The sequence below is a fragment of the Callospermophilus lateralis genome, chromosome 3 (genome assembly GCF_048772815.1).
Source record: "Callospermophilus lateralis isolate mCalLat2 chromosome 3, mCalLat2.hap1, whole genome shotgun sequence".
NCBI classification, from domain to species: domain Eukaryota; kingdom Metazoa; phylum Chordata; class Mammalia; order Rodentia; family Sciuridae; genus Callospermophilus; species Callospermophilus lateralis.
In genome coordinates this window covers 157,629,902-157,648,358 of record NC_135307.1, presented here as the reverse complement: position 1 = coordinate 157,648,358, position 18,457 = coordinate 157,629,902, and the positions used below count along the sequence as shown (strand labels likewise).

Here is an 18,457-nt window from a genome sequence, read left to right as displayed (position 1 = left end):
GATCTTGGCACTAATATGTGGAAATAAAAGTACTTGTCACTCAGTGTCTATTTGTTACCTTAACCTTACTGCTCAAAGACATCAATTGTTGTAGCCCCAAACCCAAATATTTTGTTAGTCAGTTTTTGTTGTTGTTTCTTTTGGATCTTGTGTAAGATATAATGTAAATAAAGGGAATCATGAACCCAAATTTTTAAGTTGGTAGGTTGAGAAAGGATCCAGTGAGTATTTTCTGCCAAGTTGTTTATAAATTCAAAATAGCTTTTATCTGCTTTGCAGTATACTGCTTTCAAGTATTTCAGATTCTCTAAGCTTAGAAAAAATAGTTTAAAAATTAGTCATATTCTTAGGTAGTTAAGATAGCTTTCATTTATGTTTTTCTCTAGTTAGGTAAAATATAGTTGGTTTTAATTATTGAGTAAGGTTAGGTGTCCTACTTGAGTTTTGTAGTATAGAAGTAGACCTCTATTTCTGATATTTTGGCTTAGACGTATAAGTTTTCATTTTGCAAGATCAATAGTTTCATGGACTAGTGCAGTTGTTTACAAAAATTGAATCCAAACAACTTGATGCTCAAGTTTCAAAGATTATAAGTCTTATGCTAGAATTGATGTTTGAAGTTATGTTCTGTTATTTGCAACTTTAAAATACCCAATATCCCATATTCTCTGTAGTAGTCTCCTGTTTGTAAGTAATAAGGTTATTTTAAAAAGCACACATTGAGTGAATCTTGATACTGATTTAATATCTGATCAGTATTTTATAAATCTTCTGCCAGAGAAGACTTTGAGTCTTTCATAAACAAGTTAAAGCTTTAAGTCAAGTGAGACAAAATGCAGCAAAGTGTTTCTTTAACAGCAACTGTTTTGACATGAGGATGGAGCTCTAAGAGCTGGTACACTGGCACAGAACAGAGAAACTAGATGTGAATAACATATCTTTTTAAGGTAATCACAAAGCTCTTGTTGCGATAGCAGTCTATTTTTGCTCTCAAATTTTTCCTTCCCAAATGTGCAGCAAATTTCAGTACTATGTTCAGAGTATCCTTTAATGGTCTTTATTGTTAAAACTGTGTATTTGAATATCAGTAACTTTTAGAGAATTTAAAATCAAAAGTGAATTTGCTTTTTATTATTTGTTTGTAATTTATTTTGTGGTATTAGGATTGAATCCAGGGACACTCTACCAGTGAAGTACAATTTTGAGACAGGATTTCACTAAGTTGATCAGGCTAACTTTGAACTTGTGATCCTTCTATTGCAATCTCTCAAGTAGCTGGGATTATCACAAGGCCCATCTCAAATTTCCTTTTCAGGATAAACTTGAGATTTTTCAACAGCTGAGCAATTAAATTTATCTTAATGACCTAACATTGTAGAGAAATATTGAAAAATGAAAGTGATGGTAGAGGACTTTTTTCTGTTACATATCTTTACAGGGTAAAGATAAAGAACAAGATGATTGTATACATTTAAGATTCACAGTAATCTTGCTTTATGATAACAAATCCACCTAAATCAATACTCCAAGGAATTCTTAACTGTCATCCTAGATGAACTGTTTTTCAGTATAATTGACTTCTTTTGTAATCCTATATATTTTACTTGAAACATAATTTGAGAAAGGGGCACATAGGCTTGGCCAGGAGCCCACAGCACGCAGAAACAAATGCTTTGACTTTGAACCTACTAGTATTTGTGAAGTACTATTAATTTTTTTTTTTTAACCTGTAAGCAAAAATAAATTCAGCAATGAGCTAGTTTTCTTGCATCTTTCCTTCCTTCCTTCTCAGGAATTGAAACTAGGGGCACTTAATTTGAGCCATATTCCTAGCACTTTTTTTTTTTCCAATTTTTTATTTTGAGACAGGGTCTGGCTAAGTTGCTTAGGGCCTCACTAAAGTGCTGAGACTGACTTTGAACTTGCAGTCTTCCTGCCTCAGTCTCCTGAACCCACTAGGATTATAGGAGTGCGCCACCATGCCTGGCTGAAGTTTTATAGTTCATGAAATTTTAGAACTAAGTTTTAGTAGTCATCAACTGGATCTTATTATAAATAAAGACTCTCAGACTCTACCCCAGATACTACAGAGACTGTACAGAGTCAGCAGATGATTACTGTGCACATTGAAGTTTGATAATAACTGATCTAACATGTGCCCATAAATTACAGCTGAAGCATCTAAAATAATTCAGAATTGTTGAATGCTATGACCAAGGTAACATAGCTAGTTAGTATAGGAGCTTGGATGGACTGTGTTTCCCATGATCGGGGTGCTTTAATTTCATGTTCTATTCTTTTTGGTCTTCAAACTGTTAACAAAGTATAATTAGTTAAGGATTATTCTGTCATTTTTCCATCCCACTAGTAGTATTTATTCCAGATTTCTAATTCACCTACCAAAATATCAAATGTAAAAGCAGAAGAGATGTGATGGCAGCAGGAGAAAGGAAGTGAGAGGAAGGGAGGTGCCTTGGGGAGGGGGGTGCGGGGAACGGGACGGGACAGGCTGTAGGAGTAGCATTCCTTGCCTTCTCAGTCTGTCTGATGATTTTAGTTTTACTCTATGAAGAATCTAGGGACTAGTTGTTTAAACTTCATTTCTTCCATATCAGTGCTATTTCAAGATGGTACTATGCCTGAGGTATAACAGTTTTAAGTATATTCATTGAATCTAACATACACTTTACCTGATGGGATATTTATTATTTTCACAGGCAAAATTTGGTATATAATATATACCAAAGAAAGAGAACCATAGTACTCTAATAATTGAAGCCTCTAAAGCCACCACAGTGGAAATTAAGGATTGAGCACTTGGCAAATTGAATCCATCTCCTGATCACCATCCTGACTCTGCCTTTCCAGCCTTCTCCTCAGAGTCTAGTCATTGTGGAGTATGCATGATTGATCCTGTGCTGGCCCCCATGCCCTCCTCCTGAATGCTGCTATGACTGCCTGGAAAGGTCTCTGTGGCCTCTAGCCTTGTTTGTGGAATTAACTTTTAGCTGGTAGTCCTTGCTATATAGTTCTCTTCCTGTTCTTCTCTTATGCATAGCTTCATATACTTTCAAAAACAAAACTCTGGTCTTCTCTTTTTTTTTTTTTTTTTTTTTTTAACATTCAAGGTCTCCAAACTGCTGGGCTTGCCGTTGGAGGCGTTTTCCACCTGAATCTAGGTGGAGTCCAGTTCCTCCCCCCCCAATATCGTATTTACTGGTTCTGTTTGTCAGGAACTGTTTTTCTTTTTCTTTCCGTCCCTTTATTTTGGAGCACTTTAGTCAGCTTCCACACTCACACTACCTGGTGAAATCCTCCCTGTCTTAATTGTGGTGGTGTTCCTTTCCCTCTCCCCACTGTCATGTCCCTGCAGTTTAAGCTCTATCCTCTGGACACTTCCGTCTGTTGGAGTTAATCAAGGAATAATGAATGTACTACAAAGTAGCCAAGTATTAAATATTAAAGCTTTTTTTATTATTAATGTTTTGGCTCTTAAACCTCTAGTATGGTCAGTCTCCTCAGTTATAACTTTTCTTCACCTTTTTAGTTTTCTTGGGTCCTCAGTCTGTGTTTCTACCCATTTCTTCAGGCTGCTAAAATGCTCAGAGAGCCAGTTTTCAAGCCCAGTCTGCTTTCAGTCATTCTTAAGTTCTGCAGTTTTTGGTATTGATGACTTACCTCCTTAAAATGTTCTACCTTAGCTTCTAGGAGACTATCTCCCATCCTGGTTTTTTGGTGGTGTTGTTTTTGTTTTTAACTTTTTGATAATTTCTTCTTAGTCACCTTGATTGATATCTCTGTTCCTGTTTGCAGTTTGTGCCTTCTGGGAGGTGGACTACTCCAAAATATGTATGGGGCAGCCTTCCTGTGAGATCCATTGCTGGATAACCCTATCTGCATAGATGTTGGGCCCAGTCTTCAGAATGAGTGTGTCATACTGCTGTACCATTTTCCCTTCTGTTCATATCTCACAATCTAGTCACAAAGCTAAAAAGTTCTGAACCTTCTTTACTACTGCCCTTTCCTGTCTTCTGGTTTGACCTTGCCAGGAACATCTTTGCATTTATTTTCAGCTTCATTCCTATAGTTGAGAGCTTTCTCCTGGATATTAGTGATTGTTTCAGAATTGGTCTGCCTGCTTCCAGTTTGTCCTTCACAATCTTCAGTGTTAATTTCTTTCAGCACAGTCTTCTATCAGAAACCTCTACAGGTTGCACTTCTGATAATAAAATCTCCTTCTTACTGGGGCTTTTGAAATGCCTTTAAGTTAAAGCCATATTTGGCTAAGATTTAGCTGCATTATAATTACAGAATGCACACTTTTTGTTTTCAATTGCCACCGTATGATTAATTCAATTTAACTTCCAAATCAGAATTTAGAGTGTTTGGGGGATCCTAGGTATTGATAGGTATATTCAACTATATTTAAAAATTGGTGTTGGTTAAATGAGACTTAGAAGCCAACATTGTAGAGTAGGGAGTGAGTTAGAGAAATGGGGTCTGTTTCTAGTTTTTCATTAATTTTTGTTTCTTGGATCATTGTATTCACCTCTTGGTAAAATTTAAAAAAAAATTTTGATACAGGAATTGAACCCAGGGGTGCTCTACCACTGAGCTATATCTCCAGCCTTTTCATTATTTATTTTGGGACTGGTCTTGCTAAGTTGCTGAGGCTGACCTCAAACTTGTGATCCTCCTTCCTCAGCCTTCCAGTCACTGTATGTACACCACCACACCTGTGCAGAATAAAGACCCTTAACTTAAATTGTAAAGATCAGAAAAATACTATTCTTACAAAATACTATTAAAAATAGTATTAAAAAATACTTTTTTAAAAAATGTAGTAAGAATGTACATGTGATAAGAATGTAATAGTAATGTAATAAGATTGTGTAGGTTTTATTAGACTAGATAGTCTTAATTTTCTGAATCTGCTACTTCCTTAATTTGAAGGGTAATGTTCATTTATATAAAAGTGTGGGGGTTTTTTAGACCCGATTGAAGTGATCATGATTATGTGTGGTTTAGGTTAGATGGGATTGAAGTATATTTAGCACTCTTTTAATGAATGATTAAATAGCCTAATTGCCTTCATATTAAGTAAATGCTAGGATCTCAGTATATCCTTCTCTCCCCCCAGAATTCTTTCATGTTTTTTTGTTTTGTTGTGTGCTATACTAGGGAAGGGATGCAGGTTTTGATTCTTACTAAGCAAGTGCTCTACCACTAAGCTACTTTCCTAACTCTTTATAAAATTTTTTGAGACTAGGTCTTGTTAAGTTGTCCAAGCCAGCTTTGAACTTTAGATCCTTCTGCCTCAGCCTCCCAGTAGCTGGGATTATAGACTTGTACTACTCTTAGTGACAGTTTTGTTGAGATACAATTCACATTCAGTGGGGTTTTTTCTCCATTATATTCAAAAGTTGTGATCCATCATCCCTGTCAAATTCTAGAACATTTTCATCACTTCCAAAGTAAACCCATATCCATTAGCAATCACTCCCCATTTGTCTCCTTTTCAGCCCCTGGAAACCATTTAACTTCCATTACTTCATTTTTATTTCATTGTATGGATGTACACAAATATTCACAGTACCATTACTCATAAGACCAAAAATGAAAATAATACTAATGTTCATCAAGTGATAAATGTTCATTTAAAAAAAAAATATATCACTTGATGAACATTAGTAGTATTATCTTTTTTGGCCTTATGAGTAATGATGCTGTGAATATTTGTGTACAATTTTATTGACAAGTTTTCATTTCTCTTCTGTATATACCTAGGAGTAGAATTCTTAGGTGGTATGTTATTCCATGTTTAACTTTTTAAGAAACTGCAAAACTGTCCAAGTGCCTTCCCCATTTTACAATTCTGTTGTAGTGTGTAAGTGTTACAAATTCCCCACAGCCTAACACTTGTCCCTTTTTTTTTTCTTTAAAGCCATCCTAATAGATATGAAGTGGAATTTCTTTGTACTTTTGATTTGTGTTCCCTTTTTTATGGATGACAGTGTGTTTTATTATAATTATTAGCACATTAATTGCTCAAATTAATGGGATTCATGGTGATATTTCCACACATGCATGCATCATGCACTGATCATGTCCATCTATCCTTCCTTCTAACCTCTTTCTCCTTTCTCCTTCCCTACTTTCCTAATTCCTGATAATTCCACTTTCAGATCTTTTTTAAAAAATATTTACTTTTTAGTTATAGGTGGACACAATATTTTATTTTTGTGTGGTGCTGAGGATCGAACTCAATGCCTCACACATGCTAGGTGAGCACTCTACCTCTGAGCCAAAACCTAGCTTCTCAGATTTTTTTTCCCAAATTTCCACATATGAAAGAAAATATGCAATACTTGTCTCTCTGTGACTGGCTGAACATGATGTCTTAACATGTTTCTCTTAACATATCTTCCAATTCCACCCATTTTGCTGCAGATGACTAGATTTCATTCTGTGGCTGAATAGTATTCCATTGTGTATATATTATTATATATTGTGTATATCTTATTTTCTTTAGCCATTCCTGTGTTCAGGGGCAGCTAGACTGATTCCATATCTTAGCTATTGTGAATAGTGTGTTAATAAACATGAGCATGCAAGTATCTCTTATGTATGCTGACTTCATTTCCCATAGATATATACACATAACTAGGAGAGGGATAACTGGATAATATGGTAGTTATACTTTTACTTTTTTGAAGAACCTCCATACTGTTTTCTATAGTAGCTGTACTAATTTACATTTCTACCAACATGCTTGCCAGCATTTATATTTTGTTCTGGTAATAGCCATTCTAAATGGGGTGAGGTGGAATCTTATTGTACCCTAATGACTGCTGATATTAAGTAGTTTTTCCATATGCTTATTAGGTATATTGTATAGCATCTTCTTTGTAGAAATGCCTCTTAAGATCCCTTGATCATTTGTTGATTGGGTTATTTTTCTTTTTTATTGTTGAATTTATTTCTTTATATATTCTAAATATGTATTGCTTATATGAGTTGCAGATCTTTAGGTTACCTCGTCTTTTTTCATGCATCTATGTTTCTTTACTTTATAAATTTTGGGGTATCAATATTTTTCATCTTTTAGTGTTTAAACTCTGTTAAATTTGTAACTCCATAGTTCTTGCTTTAGTAAAGCTGACATATGAACCAAAGTAGTTCATGAGGCATAAAAATTATGGATAAAGTTAATATAAATATCACATTTCTTAAAGAACATGCAAGAATTAAGAACTGGTTTAAGATTTTGTTTAACTGTTCTTCATTCCAAAATAGCAAGTATAACATGATAAAAGGTTATGTTTTGGGCCAATGTAGAACCAAGTTAAAACTTTTCTCTTTGTTATTAGCAATAAGTATTCATCTATTCTGTTCTTAGAACTTAGAGATTTTCTAAGAGAAATATTAATAGCAAGTGATTAATATCTTTCTGAATGTTGATCACATAAATTTGAAATGTGAGTGCAGCAAAGACCTTTAAATAATTGTTATTTTGTTAGAGAAAGAGAGGCTATGGGAATGGAGTTTTTCCAGCCCAGCAGCTCTAACCATCTGCTCTGCATTATGAAAGAAATTTTAGGTGTTACTAATATGCAAACTGGGAAATGATCAGCTCCCAGTCAAGGTTTTAAGAAACATGTATGAGAATAATAGAATCCAGCAGTTTAAGAAATATTTACTTTTAGATTTCAAGCGAGGAGAGGATGCTATGGGTAAAATCTCCTTATATTTCATGTAATGGTGATGAATGGCTTCTGCAATATATATAAGCTTTAAATAAAGTTTGATGTCTGAAATCAGTAGTAACTCTTGGGTTTTTTTATTAGATGATAAATATAATTTAAAAGATGTAAGAATATTTCAGTCTACATTTGGCATAATAAAAATTGCAAGACTCTTTCTCATTTGTCATCATAGGCCTCAGGAGTGCAAGTGGCTGATGAAGTATGTCGCATTTTTTATGACATGAAAGTTCGGAAGTGCTCCACGCCAGAAGAAATCAAGAAAAGAAAGAAGGCTGTCATTTTTTGTCTCAGTGCAGACAAAAAGTGCATCATTGTTGAAGAAGGCAAAGAGATCTTGGTTGGAGATGTTGGTGTTACCATAACCGATCCTTTCAAGCATTTTGTGGGAATGCTTCCTGAAAAAGATTGTCGTTATGCTTTGTATGATGCAAGCTTTGAAACCAAGGAATCCAGAAAAGAAGAATTGATGTTTTTTTTGTGGTAAGCATGTTAGAAATATGGAGTCTCTCTATATCTCAGAGTTGGTCTCTTACTGTGAACACTTAAAGAACCAATTCTGGAACCAAAGTAATTTTTAATCAAGCTGTTTGTAGTCATGATCATTTAATTTTTGTTTATAAGATTTCATAAGGTCTTAGCTGAATTGATGTTTTTAGAACCAAAACTAAAATTTAACCTATGTTTGTCTACTTCTAATTGACATTTTTGGGGGGTGGGAAAGGGCAGGAAACAGGTTTCTATGGATCCTCTAAACTCACTGCTTTATAAGATAAATTTTTCTTCTATTTCTTCAACCAACATGCCATGCTAAGAATCAGCCTCCCACTTGTTTTGTTTTGTTTGGTACTAAGGATTGAACCCAGGGGCTCTCTACCACTGAGTTACACTGGGTATGGCTGGTAAGGGCCACACCCAGTGCTGATGATTATGTGTCCTAAAATATGGCAGCTGAGTGGAATCATGTAATGGCTCAAAAGTATTTTGCAATACTCTTTTTGATATTTTGGTAGTGTGATATAGAGCCAGGCCTGAGGCTTGGTGATAGAGACAGAAAGAGGGCATTCATGTATGAACAGTCTGAGGATGATGAGGTTTACCTGCCCGTTATTGATATTTCTGTTGTTTTTCAATGTTGCTGGTAAAGAAAGCATTGTAAAGCATACTCAGCTTCCTCCATATGCTTGCATTCATGAGGAGGAAGGCACTAAAATTTGGGAAATACAAGAATAATGCTAATATTGACAAATAAGACATTTATTACTGACTAGCCATTAGTTTAAAAGAACTCTTTGAAAGCTCCATATTGAATCTTGAGATTACGTGTGCAGATTTAATTTTTTTTAAGAGAGTTATCAAAACTCAGGGCTGATCTCCAGTTTGGTAATTGAACATGTATTATGCTAGACTAAAATGGAAAACTAATAGCTATGTGGTCAGAATCTGCCATCGGAATAGATATAAATGAAAGGAATGAGGAGAGTTAAGAAGGACATTTGTACTCAATTTATAATTTATTTCTTTAAGAAAGCAGTCTGAAGCACAAATGCCAAAATGCTAGCATTTTAAAACTCTGGGTGGCATATACTTGACTTACAGGTTTTTCTCTGTACTTCTATGTATTTTGAAACTTTTTTCGTTAGAAAACCTGTCAAGGGACTGAGATTGTGGCTCAGCGGTAGAGCATTCACCTAGCATGGGCGAGACCCGGGTTCAATTCTCAGCACCACTTAAAAATAAAGGCATTGTGTTGTGTCCATCTACAAAAAAAGATTCTCTCTCCTCTCTCTCTCTCTCTCTCTCTCTCTCTCTCTCTCTCTCTCAAAAAAAAAAAAAAAAGAAGAAGAAAAAGAAAACTTGTCAATATCTTGTATGAGTATTTGCCTAAACTCAAGCCTTTGTTATAAAACATGAAAAAAAATATTTTAAAGAAAACAATTTGGGTTATAGATCCTTACCCATTGTTGGTTCTTTTATTATGGTAACATTAATCTGATTCTTTTTTGTGTGTGTATGTATATGTGGGGATTGAATCTAGGGGTACCTATCATGGAGCTACATCCCTAGTCCTTTATTTTTTCTTTTGAAATAGAGTCTTGCTAAGTTGCTGAGTTGGCCTTGAACCTGTTATCTTCCTGCCTCAGTCTCCCAAGTCACTGGGATTGTAAGCATGTGCTCTACACCTAGCTCATCTCTACTCTTTTTATTGTCTATTTTGAGTCAGTCTTGCTAAGTTGCTGAGGATCTTGCTAAGTGGTTGAGGCTGTCCTTGAACCTGAAGTGTTATCCTCATACCTCAGCCTCCTGTGTAGCTGGGATTACAGGTGTCTATCACTGTATCTGGCTTCCTCATTATTTTAATTCTAAATCAGTGATTCTTTTTTTCTACCAGAGCCTCTCTATTTTGCTTAACTCTGGTCAACTTGAATGCTTTTCCATATGCCTATATTTCTAACAGTTATGCTCTGAAGAGGTGGAGAAATAGAAAAATTCTTTCAGGAGATTTGAGGCCCTTCACCCCATCACAGATGCAGATTAATAAAATGTAAGCTATACTTTCTCTAAATCCAATTTTTCATTTTTGGCATCTTTCTGTCTAGGGCACCAGAATTAGCGCCTCTGAAAAGTAAAATGATCTATGCGAGCTCCAAGGATGCAATCAAAAAGAAATTTCAAGGTATGGACTAGCTTTACCTCTAGATATTAAAGATAAGACTTTCTCCCAGAATAGGGATGCAACTTTTCTAAGAAACACCTCATTTTCTTTGGATAGCTTTAGGCACAAAGTTGGGGGAGACCTTTGCTTGTTTTAAGGGGAAAAAATAATAGGCTGGAACCTGGCTCTCAAAGGGACTTTTGCTTTGGACTGGTCCATTGAGACTCCAGGGCCCATGTTAATAACTCCATTCTTCCAACATTGTCTGCATTATTTGTTCAGGCTGCTTTTAAAGGTTTTGTTTTGTTTTGTTTTGCTGGGGATTGAGCCCATGGCCTGATGCACAGTGGGCAATCACTCTACCATTGAGCTACATCCCCAGCTCTACAGACTGGTTTCTCATACAGCAAGTGGGAATTAATTGATTTACATATCAGTTTGCTATTGCCTATGAATGTAGTTGATACAATAAATTAGCAAAAGGAAATGTTCATAAATGTGAAGAATGCTTTTATCTCTGACTTTATTATCAAATGGTATGATTTTAAGTAATTAATTCATCTGTGTCCAAAGGAAAGTACACTCACTCCATGAGCTGGCCAGTTATATTTGACTTGCCACTGGCCACTGGGTGATTGGGGTCCAGAAGAGATGGCCTGGCCAGATTTCAGCCAGGAGGAAGTGTTGGTATGGTGGACAGAGCATGGAGCACGTGGCCAGAGGCCTGCACGGAGAGCTAAGCTTGTTGTCTAACTGCTTTGTAACCATGGGCAGAACTGCCTCACTTCCATGGGCCTTGATTCCCTCAGTTCTAGACTGGGAGCCTTGGTCTTAGTGTTTGCCTTGCCACCTCCCTGTCGTAGCAGTCTCTAAACAACTGAGTGAGTCAAGGTCTCGAGGGCTTGCCCAGTATTGGTTTTGTTTGTTTTTCTGTGATTGGTTCTTACAAACTTGCAGTAGAACAGGTTTGCCCTAATATGTTTTACTTAGTTAAGAAAACAAAATTTTTACTTCCTTTCTGGAATCCTACTGCTGCATACTTTGTGCCTTGTCAAGTTCTTCATGCATTTGGCTTGATGTTGGGGTGTCCCCAGAAGCATGTTCACTAGTCTGTTAACTGGCCTCTTCTAACGACTCCTTGGCTTTAATACTTCTACAGTGAAACCAAAAAACATTCAGCATGGGTTCCTCTTGGTCCTTATTTTGCTTTTTTTTTCATTGAAAGGAATTGTTGTGTGGACTTGATTTGTTGATAGTAAATGACAGTCATCTTTGTAGCAGTGGGAACCAATTGGTTTACATTGGTCATATTTAACAATTGTAATTTCTTCTAGTGAAACTGTCACTGGCTTTCTCAGATCAGAACTGTGTGGCCCATAAGCCAACTTGCTTGAAAATGGTCTTGAAATGATGGAATAATAGTGCAGCTATTTAAAATGTAGTAGCTCTCTTTACAGAGAAACCACTGTATGCAATTTTGTAATTGAGCTTGCTCTATAGTAGGGTGATATAATTTTTCTAAGAAAGCCATCAGCATCACGTTTTACATAGTTTTCATTGCAGTAGAATTCTTATGTAGTATAATACCACTAGAGAGCTAGCTGTTTTCTGTAGCAAAAGTGATGTTATTGGTAATTTTCTCACTTCAGTACAGTTGCTGAAATCAACTATGCAATCAAAACATATAATTCTTATTTTTACGTATATTTTAGAAATTAAGAAAAAACTTTATTACTTGCCCTGCCTTTTTTTAACTGATGTATAATATAATATATCTGTAGAAAAATATGCATCATAAATTATTGTAGAATTCCATGGATTCTTACAGACTGAACATAATGTTGTTTTTTTATTTAATATCAGCACCTCAGAAGCCCCCCTTGAGGACTTCCATTTATAAAACTAACCTCCTACCCCTGCCTCCACAAGGTTGCTTTTAACAGCCAGAGTTAGCTCGGGCTGATTTTGTATGTTATTCAAATGGAACCATACAGAATATATGCTTGTTGTTCTGGCTTTTTTCAGTCAACCTCATCCATTTTGATGCATGTTACTTATTTCTTCTCATTATAGTATTATGTGGTTTTTAAATACCACAGTTTATCCATATTAGAAGTGGTCTTTAAAAATGGTTCATCATATTAGATAAATAATTAAGCTGCTGAGGCTGGGGTTGTGGCACTCCCCTAGCGCATGCGAGGCTCTGGGTTTGATCCTCAGCACCACATAAAAATAAATAAAACAAAGGTATTGTGTCCAACTACAGCTGAAAAATATAACAAATAAAAAATAAAGTAAGCTGCTGATGTTATTCTAAATAGAATTGTTTTTCTTCTCTAGGCATAAAACATGAATGTCAAGCAAATGGGCCAGAAGACCTCAATCGGGCTTGTATTGCTGAAAAGCTAGGTGGATCCTTAATTGTAGCTTTTGAAGGATGCCCTGTGTAGATGATCATTCAGTGCCACAAATTGAAAGCTTCCATGTTCAATGTTATCCTCTTGCTATATAAGGAAAGTGAATATATTTAGGCCAGGGTCTCACTGAGGGGGAGCTGTTTTGTCATCTTTTAGAGTAAACAAAATATTCTATAAACATGTGCAAACACAGCCCTAAATAAATTTAGAATCTAAAAGGCTTATTGGTATGAAATTAAATTTTTATTGGCCAAATGCCTGTTTTGATGAGTTGACTTTTAAAGATTTTCGTAAGCTCAGGAATTTTAATAATGCAGTTCACAAAACAGTACAAAGCCATGTGAAGAGAATTATTGTATGTTTGTTAACCTTAGCAGTTACTTTGGGGTTTTTTGGTTAGAGAATTGGTGATAATCTGATTATCATTTTGGCCCCAAATTATTTTTAATTCTCTATTCTTCCTTGACTTAAACAGAATAATGGGATGTAATTTTTGCTGTAACATGTAATAACACTAATACACTAATTAACAGTAAGACTAAGGCAGTCTTTTAATTCTGCTTAATGTGTAATGGAGACTATCAAATTGTCCACGTGTAATTCACACTGATCTTGCAAAGCACTGTTTCAATCACATCATTGAAAAAGAGGAAGCAGCCCTTCCTTGTACCTGAGGTGAACTTGCAGCCCACTAGTTGGGATATTGTTTTGAGAGTGACCTTGCATCTTGGAAATCATGGAATATCTTCTGGAGAAGGTGCAGTGTCTCCCAACAGCTAATTATAATGCAAATTAGGGCTCCATTGTAATCTGCTTTGTTCATGAAAATGATAAACAGTATATTGATAAGCTAGGACACCTGCAGTATCTGTTTCCTTCAGAGCTTTGCTGCATCTAATTCAATAAGATGTAGAAGAACACTGAATATGTTTCCTCTGGAACCTGGGAGAACCATATTTCCTAGAGCAGTTTGTTGACTGTGTGGAGTGGGGTGCAGGTACCATGGATGAAACTCATAGGGAGCCACCACCCAATGACACTTGGAAGTGATTGTCATTAACATCACAGGCATGACACTTTGAAAAATTTAGAGATGCACAGTTGAACTTAGAAGTAGCAGTTATTGGCTTATGTAATAAAGGAAGCATTTTTAACTTACTTCTTGTGTAATTATTCTTGTGTGAATTGGGATGAAGGATTTTTTTTCCATATGTGATAAGTCATCAAGGTTTTTATTTCTGACAGTTAAAATCACAGCACCTTCCTCCTCAGATTGAATGAGAAAGTTGGTGTAAAAATTGGGAACCTTTTTCTAATTCCAAATCGTCATCCAAAGGCCAGGCTTTGGGAAGGCAAAAAAAAGGTTATTGTGCTTTCATTCGAATATCTCTTTCCAAAGAATCGAGAAAATAGTGCTGGCTGCTTGTCATTCTTTCATCCTGAATTTCTGGTTTTCTCATTAGTCACATTAGCATTAGTCACAGTCCCCCCAAAGAAGTGCTGCCAGCCTAAGGCTGCCCCAGTCCAGAATCAGTTCTGTGGGTAGAGCCAGGAATGTGATCCAGGCTCTGCTTTGATCACTCATTCTTGCTGCGACCGTACATGGGTGTGTGTGCATACGAAAGAGACAAAGAGACATACATGCCTGGTAACGATTGCAAGCAGTATGCACATCTGTAGTATAAATGTCTGTGAGCATTCCACTCTTATTCCAGAAATGGGGAAGATGGTAACAGTTACTTATGTCTCTAGATCCTGTTATGTTTCAGAAGACTTGGGGGCTGAGGTGGTTATCAGGGATTGAATTCAGGGGTACTTGATCACTGAGCCACATCCCCAGCCCTATTTTGTATTTTATTTAGAGTCAGGATCTCATTGAGTTGGTTAGCACTTTACTTTTGCTGATGCTGGCTTTGAACTCACAATCCCCCTGCCTCAGCCTCCTGTGCTGCTGGGATTATAGGTGTGTGCCACCACACCTGTGAAAAGTCTGAGGTTGGGACAGGTGCTGCTTTGTAAAGTCAGGGTTTAAACTTCAGCTGACACTAGTCAGAAACAAAGCTGCAAGTGTATTCCTTTTCCAGAAAATACACTTGTATCTTTTTTTTTTTTAAGAGAGAGAGAGAGAGAGAGAGAGAATTTTTTTAATATTTATTTTTTAGTTATCGGCAGACACAACATCTTTGTACGTGGTGCTGAGAATCGAACCCGGGCCGCACGCATGCCAGGCGAGCGCACTACCACTTGAGCCACATCCCCAGCCCTACACTTGTATCTTCACAGTGGTCAACACATTACAAAAATGATTGTGGAAGACTTAGGGTTCCTTTTGTAGTTACCCTTAGGCCCTGAAAAAGAGCAGGTAAAGCCAGTGCCACAGAATCCAGCCAGACCTTCCTTAGCTGTGATGTTTATTTCAGAGAAGAGTACTCTAAGAAAAAGCCCAGTGACTTGGGTAATAGAATCAGGTTTAGTCTAGTAGCCTCCTTTTTGTAGATCTACTGTTGAGAGTGGACACAGTTTCTGTTTCTTGACAGGCTTGTTGCTCTTTGGAACATGGGAGACTGGATTTGCCCAAAGACACACCAATTTCTTATGATTTGGGGCACTTCTGAAATACAGTAACAGGCTCTAGACTAGGAGAGGGGACGTAAGTCGTACTACATGGAGTACCTCAAGCTGAGTGACTACATTTGGCTGGCCAGGGCTCTCCCAGAAGGGAATCTGGGAAGGGACTTTCAGGGCCTCTGGCCAGTCCTTCAGTAGCCAGCCCAGAGGTAACTTGCCTAATTACATCTCTCAACTCAAGTGGCAGAACTGGGACAAACTCGGATCTCCTCATTCCCACTAATGAAAATTCCAGTTTGATGCTCACTGGAATTCAAAGGTTAGATCTTGTTCATGCACTGGATGAGATTCAAAAGAGGGAAAAAAACAATCATTTCTTTTGGTCTCAGTGTAGATCCAAACCTGAAGGAAGCTCAATGAGGAGGCATTTGGAGGGTGCTGGTCAAGTGGCTTCCAAGGCTGTCCTTGCCCCTCCAGTCCATCACCAATGCCTTGCTGATGTCCCTACTCTCCCTGTCTTCACCACACCACTTCCTCCTCCAGGTGCATTAGGTGCTGCCTTACAGGCCAGGCATCCTGGTGCCTTTGCGTTTCAGTGTCATTCGGAAGATGACCAGATTAACATCATCAAAGAGCAGTGGTCTGTGTGATGGGCTTTCCAGGTCTGGTGGGACAGTTTATGAACCATGTGACTCGGATGTCTGCACTCTGAAGGGAAGGATTTCGGCTGGATGTTTTTATTCCGCACCCTCCCAGCTCTGGTACTGGAAGAAAGGGTAGCAGCAGCATAAGTCCAGGCCATGGCCCTAAGAACCAGCCCAGGGAGAGCCATGCTTCCTCTGTTAGATTCCTGCTTTCACAGTTAACACCTTCATCCCAAAGGACTACAAAAGCTAGTTCTCCGTTGCTGCCTGAAAACTACATTTCTAGTTTAGCAGGACAGGGATCTTCACATGGCCAGCCCCGTGAACCAGGCCCCCATAGGATCTGTACCATGCTAATACTGGAAGAACACAGGGAGCATGTTGGCAGTCGTTGACACTGTTTTGCAAGCAGTCTGCCAGGGGCTGCTGCCTCAGGTGTCCTCCTGAGCAGTTTTCTTCTGCCTTCAGCATAGTGGTGGAACCTTGCCCATGAATAGCTGGGTGACCTGGCCCAGCTAAGGCAAGGCATACTTGGGCTCCCTCTGCTGGCCTTCGAAATGCCACTACTGGGGTAGGTGAGGACAGATAATGGTCCCCAGAGTTTGAGCTGCAGTAGGAAGGTTCCCGTAAGTGGCACTTTCCTGAACTCCCCAGGCCAGCCCCCTGGGCCCACACTATGCACTCCCTTTGTCTTGCCTCTTTTCCCACAGGTGGACACAGTGTCTGACAAGGGGGTAGGGCCATGACCAGAAGCCATTGCCTCTTTGAACCCAAGGTGGCTTGATAACCCCAGCAATTTTTCCCTGAGTTCTCCTCTTTCCTCTACTAAAAACGAGTAGCCCTCTCATTCCAGTGCCTTTGAAGGCATCTACCAAGTGTAGAAGCTCTTCATTTGTGCAGTCAGTGTATGGGGTAGAGAGGAGTTTATTGGAAATGCAGGCTCCCAGTTTCATAATGGCAATTGAGTGGGAGTCCTGGTGTAGGGCACAGGTCTGGTCTGTACCACACCCACTCACCAGGGCCCCAAACCAGTGACCTATATAAGGCCACCTGTGTGGGGTTAGACTTCTGCCTGGCAAAACTAGGATAGAAATTCAGATCTGCTTCCCTATACTCCTTTGAAAATTCCAGCTTAATGCTAACTATAATTCAAAGGTTAGATCTTGTTCAGTGGATTGGATGGGTTTGAAAGGGGAAAGAAAAACAATGCATTTCTTTTGGTCTCTGAGCATAGACCCAAACCTGAGGAAAGCACAATGATGAGGCATTTGTGGAGGATATTGTCAGGTGGCTGCTCAAACGTCTCCACCCTTCCTGTCCATCACCAACATCTTGCTAGTTGTCCCTGCTCTCCCTCACCCAGAGACTTTCCTCTGGCTCTGAGCCTTGCTTTAGATGCACAGTGCACACAGCAGATGCAGATGCAATTTGGGGCACCACAGATGTATAAGGCCACAGCTATTCATGGGGTTTTGCATCCTTAGAAAACACCTGTGGCCCATTCAGGGTGCCGATGCACTGGGGGGTGTAAGAAGTGGTTTGGAACCAGCCCTGCAGCTTGCCAGGTGAGTACCATCATTTCCATGGGCTCTGGTTCACCTCATGGAAGACCAGGTGCTGTGAGTTGGGTATGAGTGGGCATCAGGTGTTCCTGTCATTTGCTTCCTCATTCTCCTGGTCAGTATTTCAAGACCTGTGGGGTGCCCCTCCACATCACCTTCCTCCATAGAATCCTAGAACAGGAGTATCACCCTACACCTGCTTAAAAACCCTTAGTGGCTTCTACTGCCCTGTTTAGTCCAAACCCCTTGGTCTTAATGACTTTTCAGCCTCACCTTCCCCTCTGCAACCACTGTCCCCTGAGGGAACCCTCTTGCAAACTCCAGCTTAAGCCCACTTCTCCAGGGAGACCACCCGGGATTTTCCAGCACCTTGTCTCCAATTTAGCCATTAACATTCAAGTGGTTCGCCCACAGGTGTGGGATGGGGGTGGGGGGAGTGCTGAATAAAAAGGCAAAAGGACACATCTACAAGCATTACACCTCCCTAGGTTCCTGGAACAGCCACTGGAATCATCCACCACTAAGGGGGCTGAGATACAGATCCCAGAAGTGTGAAAACAACCCTGTCTTGTAGGATCTGCCATCTTAAGTGCCCAACATCCCACAGCCAAGCTTTGCCAATTAGACTCTCCAAAGGATTTGGAGACTCTGCAGGGCAGGGACATGAATGTGGAATAGCACTTGGCCAAGGCAGCCCCTTAACAAGACTGGCTGATATTGGACACTGGACCTGCTCAGACCTACCTTCCCATCCTGGCTTGGTTCAGGATCTCTAACATTTTGTATAAACTCCAGATTTATTTCTCAGTTAAGAAGCTCCACACCTCTTAGGCCAAAGTTCCCCTGG

The 18,457-nt window shown here is 38.6% G+C and overlaps 1 protein-coding gene across 1 annotated transcript in view; it reads left to right on the top strand.

Annotated features, from left to right (window-relative positions):
- Positions 1-13,378, top strand: part of Dstn (destrin, actin depolymerizing factor) — a 32,524-nt gene extending 19,146 nt beyond the window's left edge. Inside the window, exons 2-4 of the mRNA XM_076848932.1 lie at positions 7,939-8,246; positions 10,364-10,440; positions 12,760-13,378. Coding sequence (XP_076705047.1) covers positions 7,939-8,246; positions 10,364-10,440; positions 12,760-12,869 — 495 coding nt within the window. The 3' untranslated portion in view covers positions 12,870-13,378. The remainder of the gene's footprint in view (positions 1-7,938; positions 8,247-10,363; positions 10,441-12,759) is intronic.
- Positions 13,379-18,457: the final 5,079 nt, after the last annotated feature.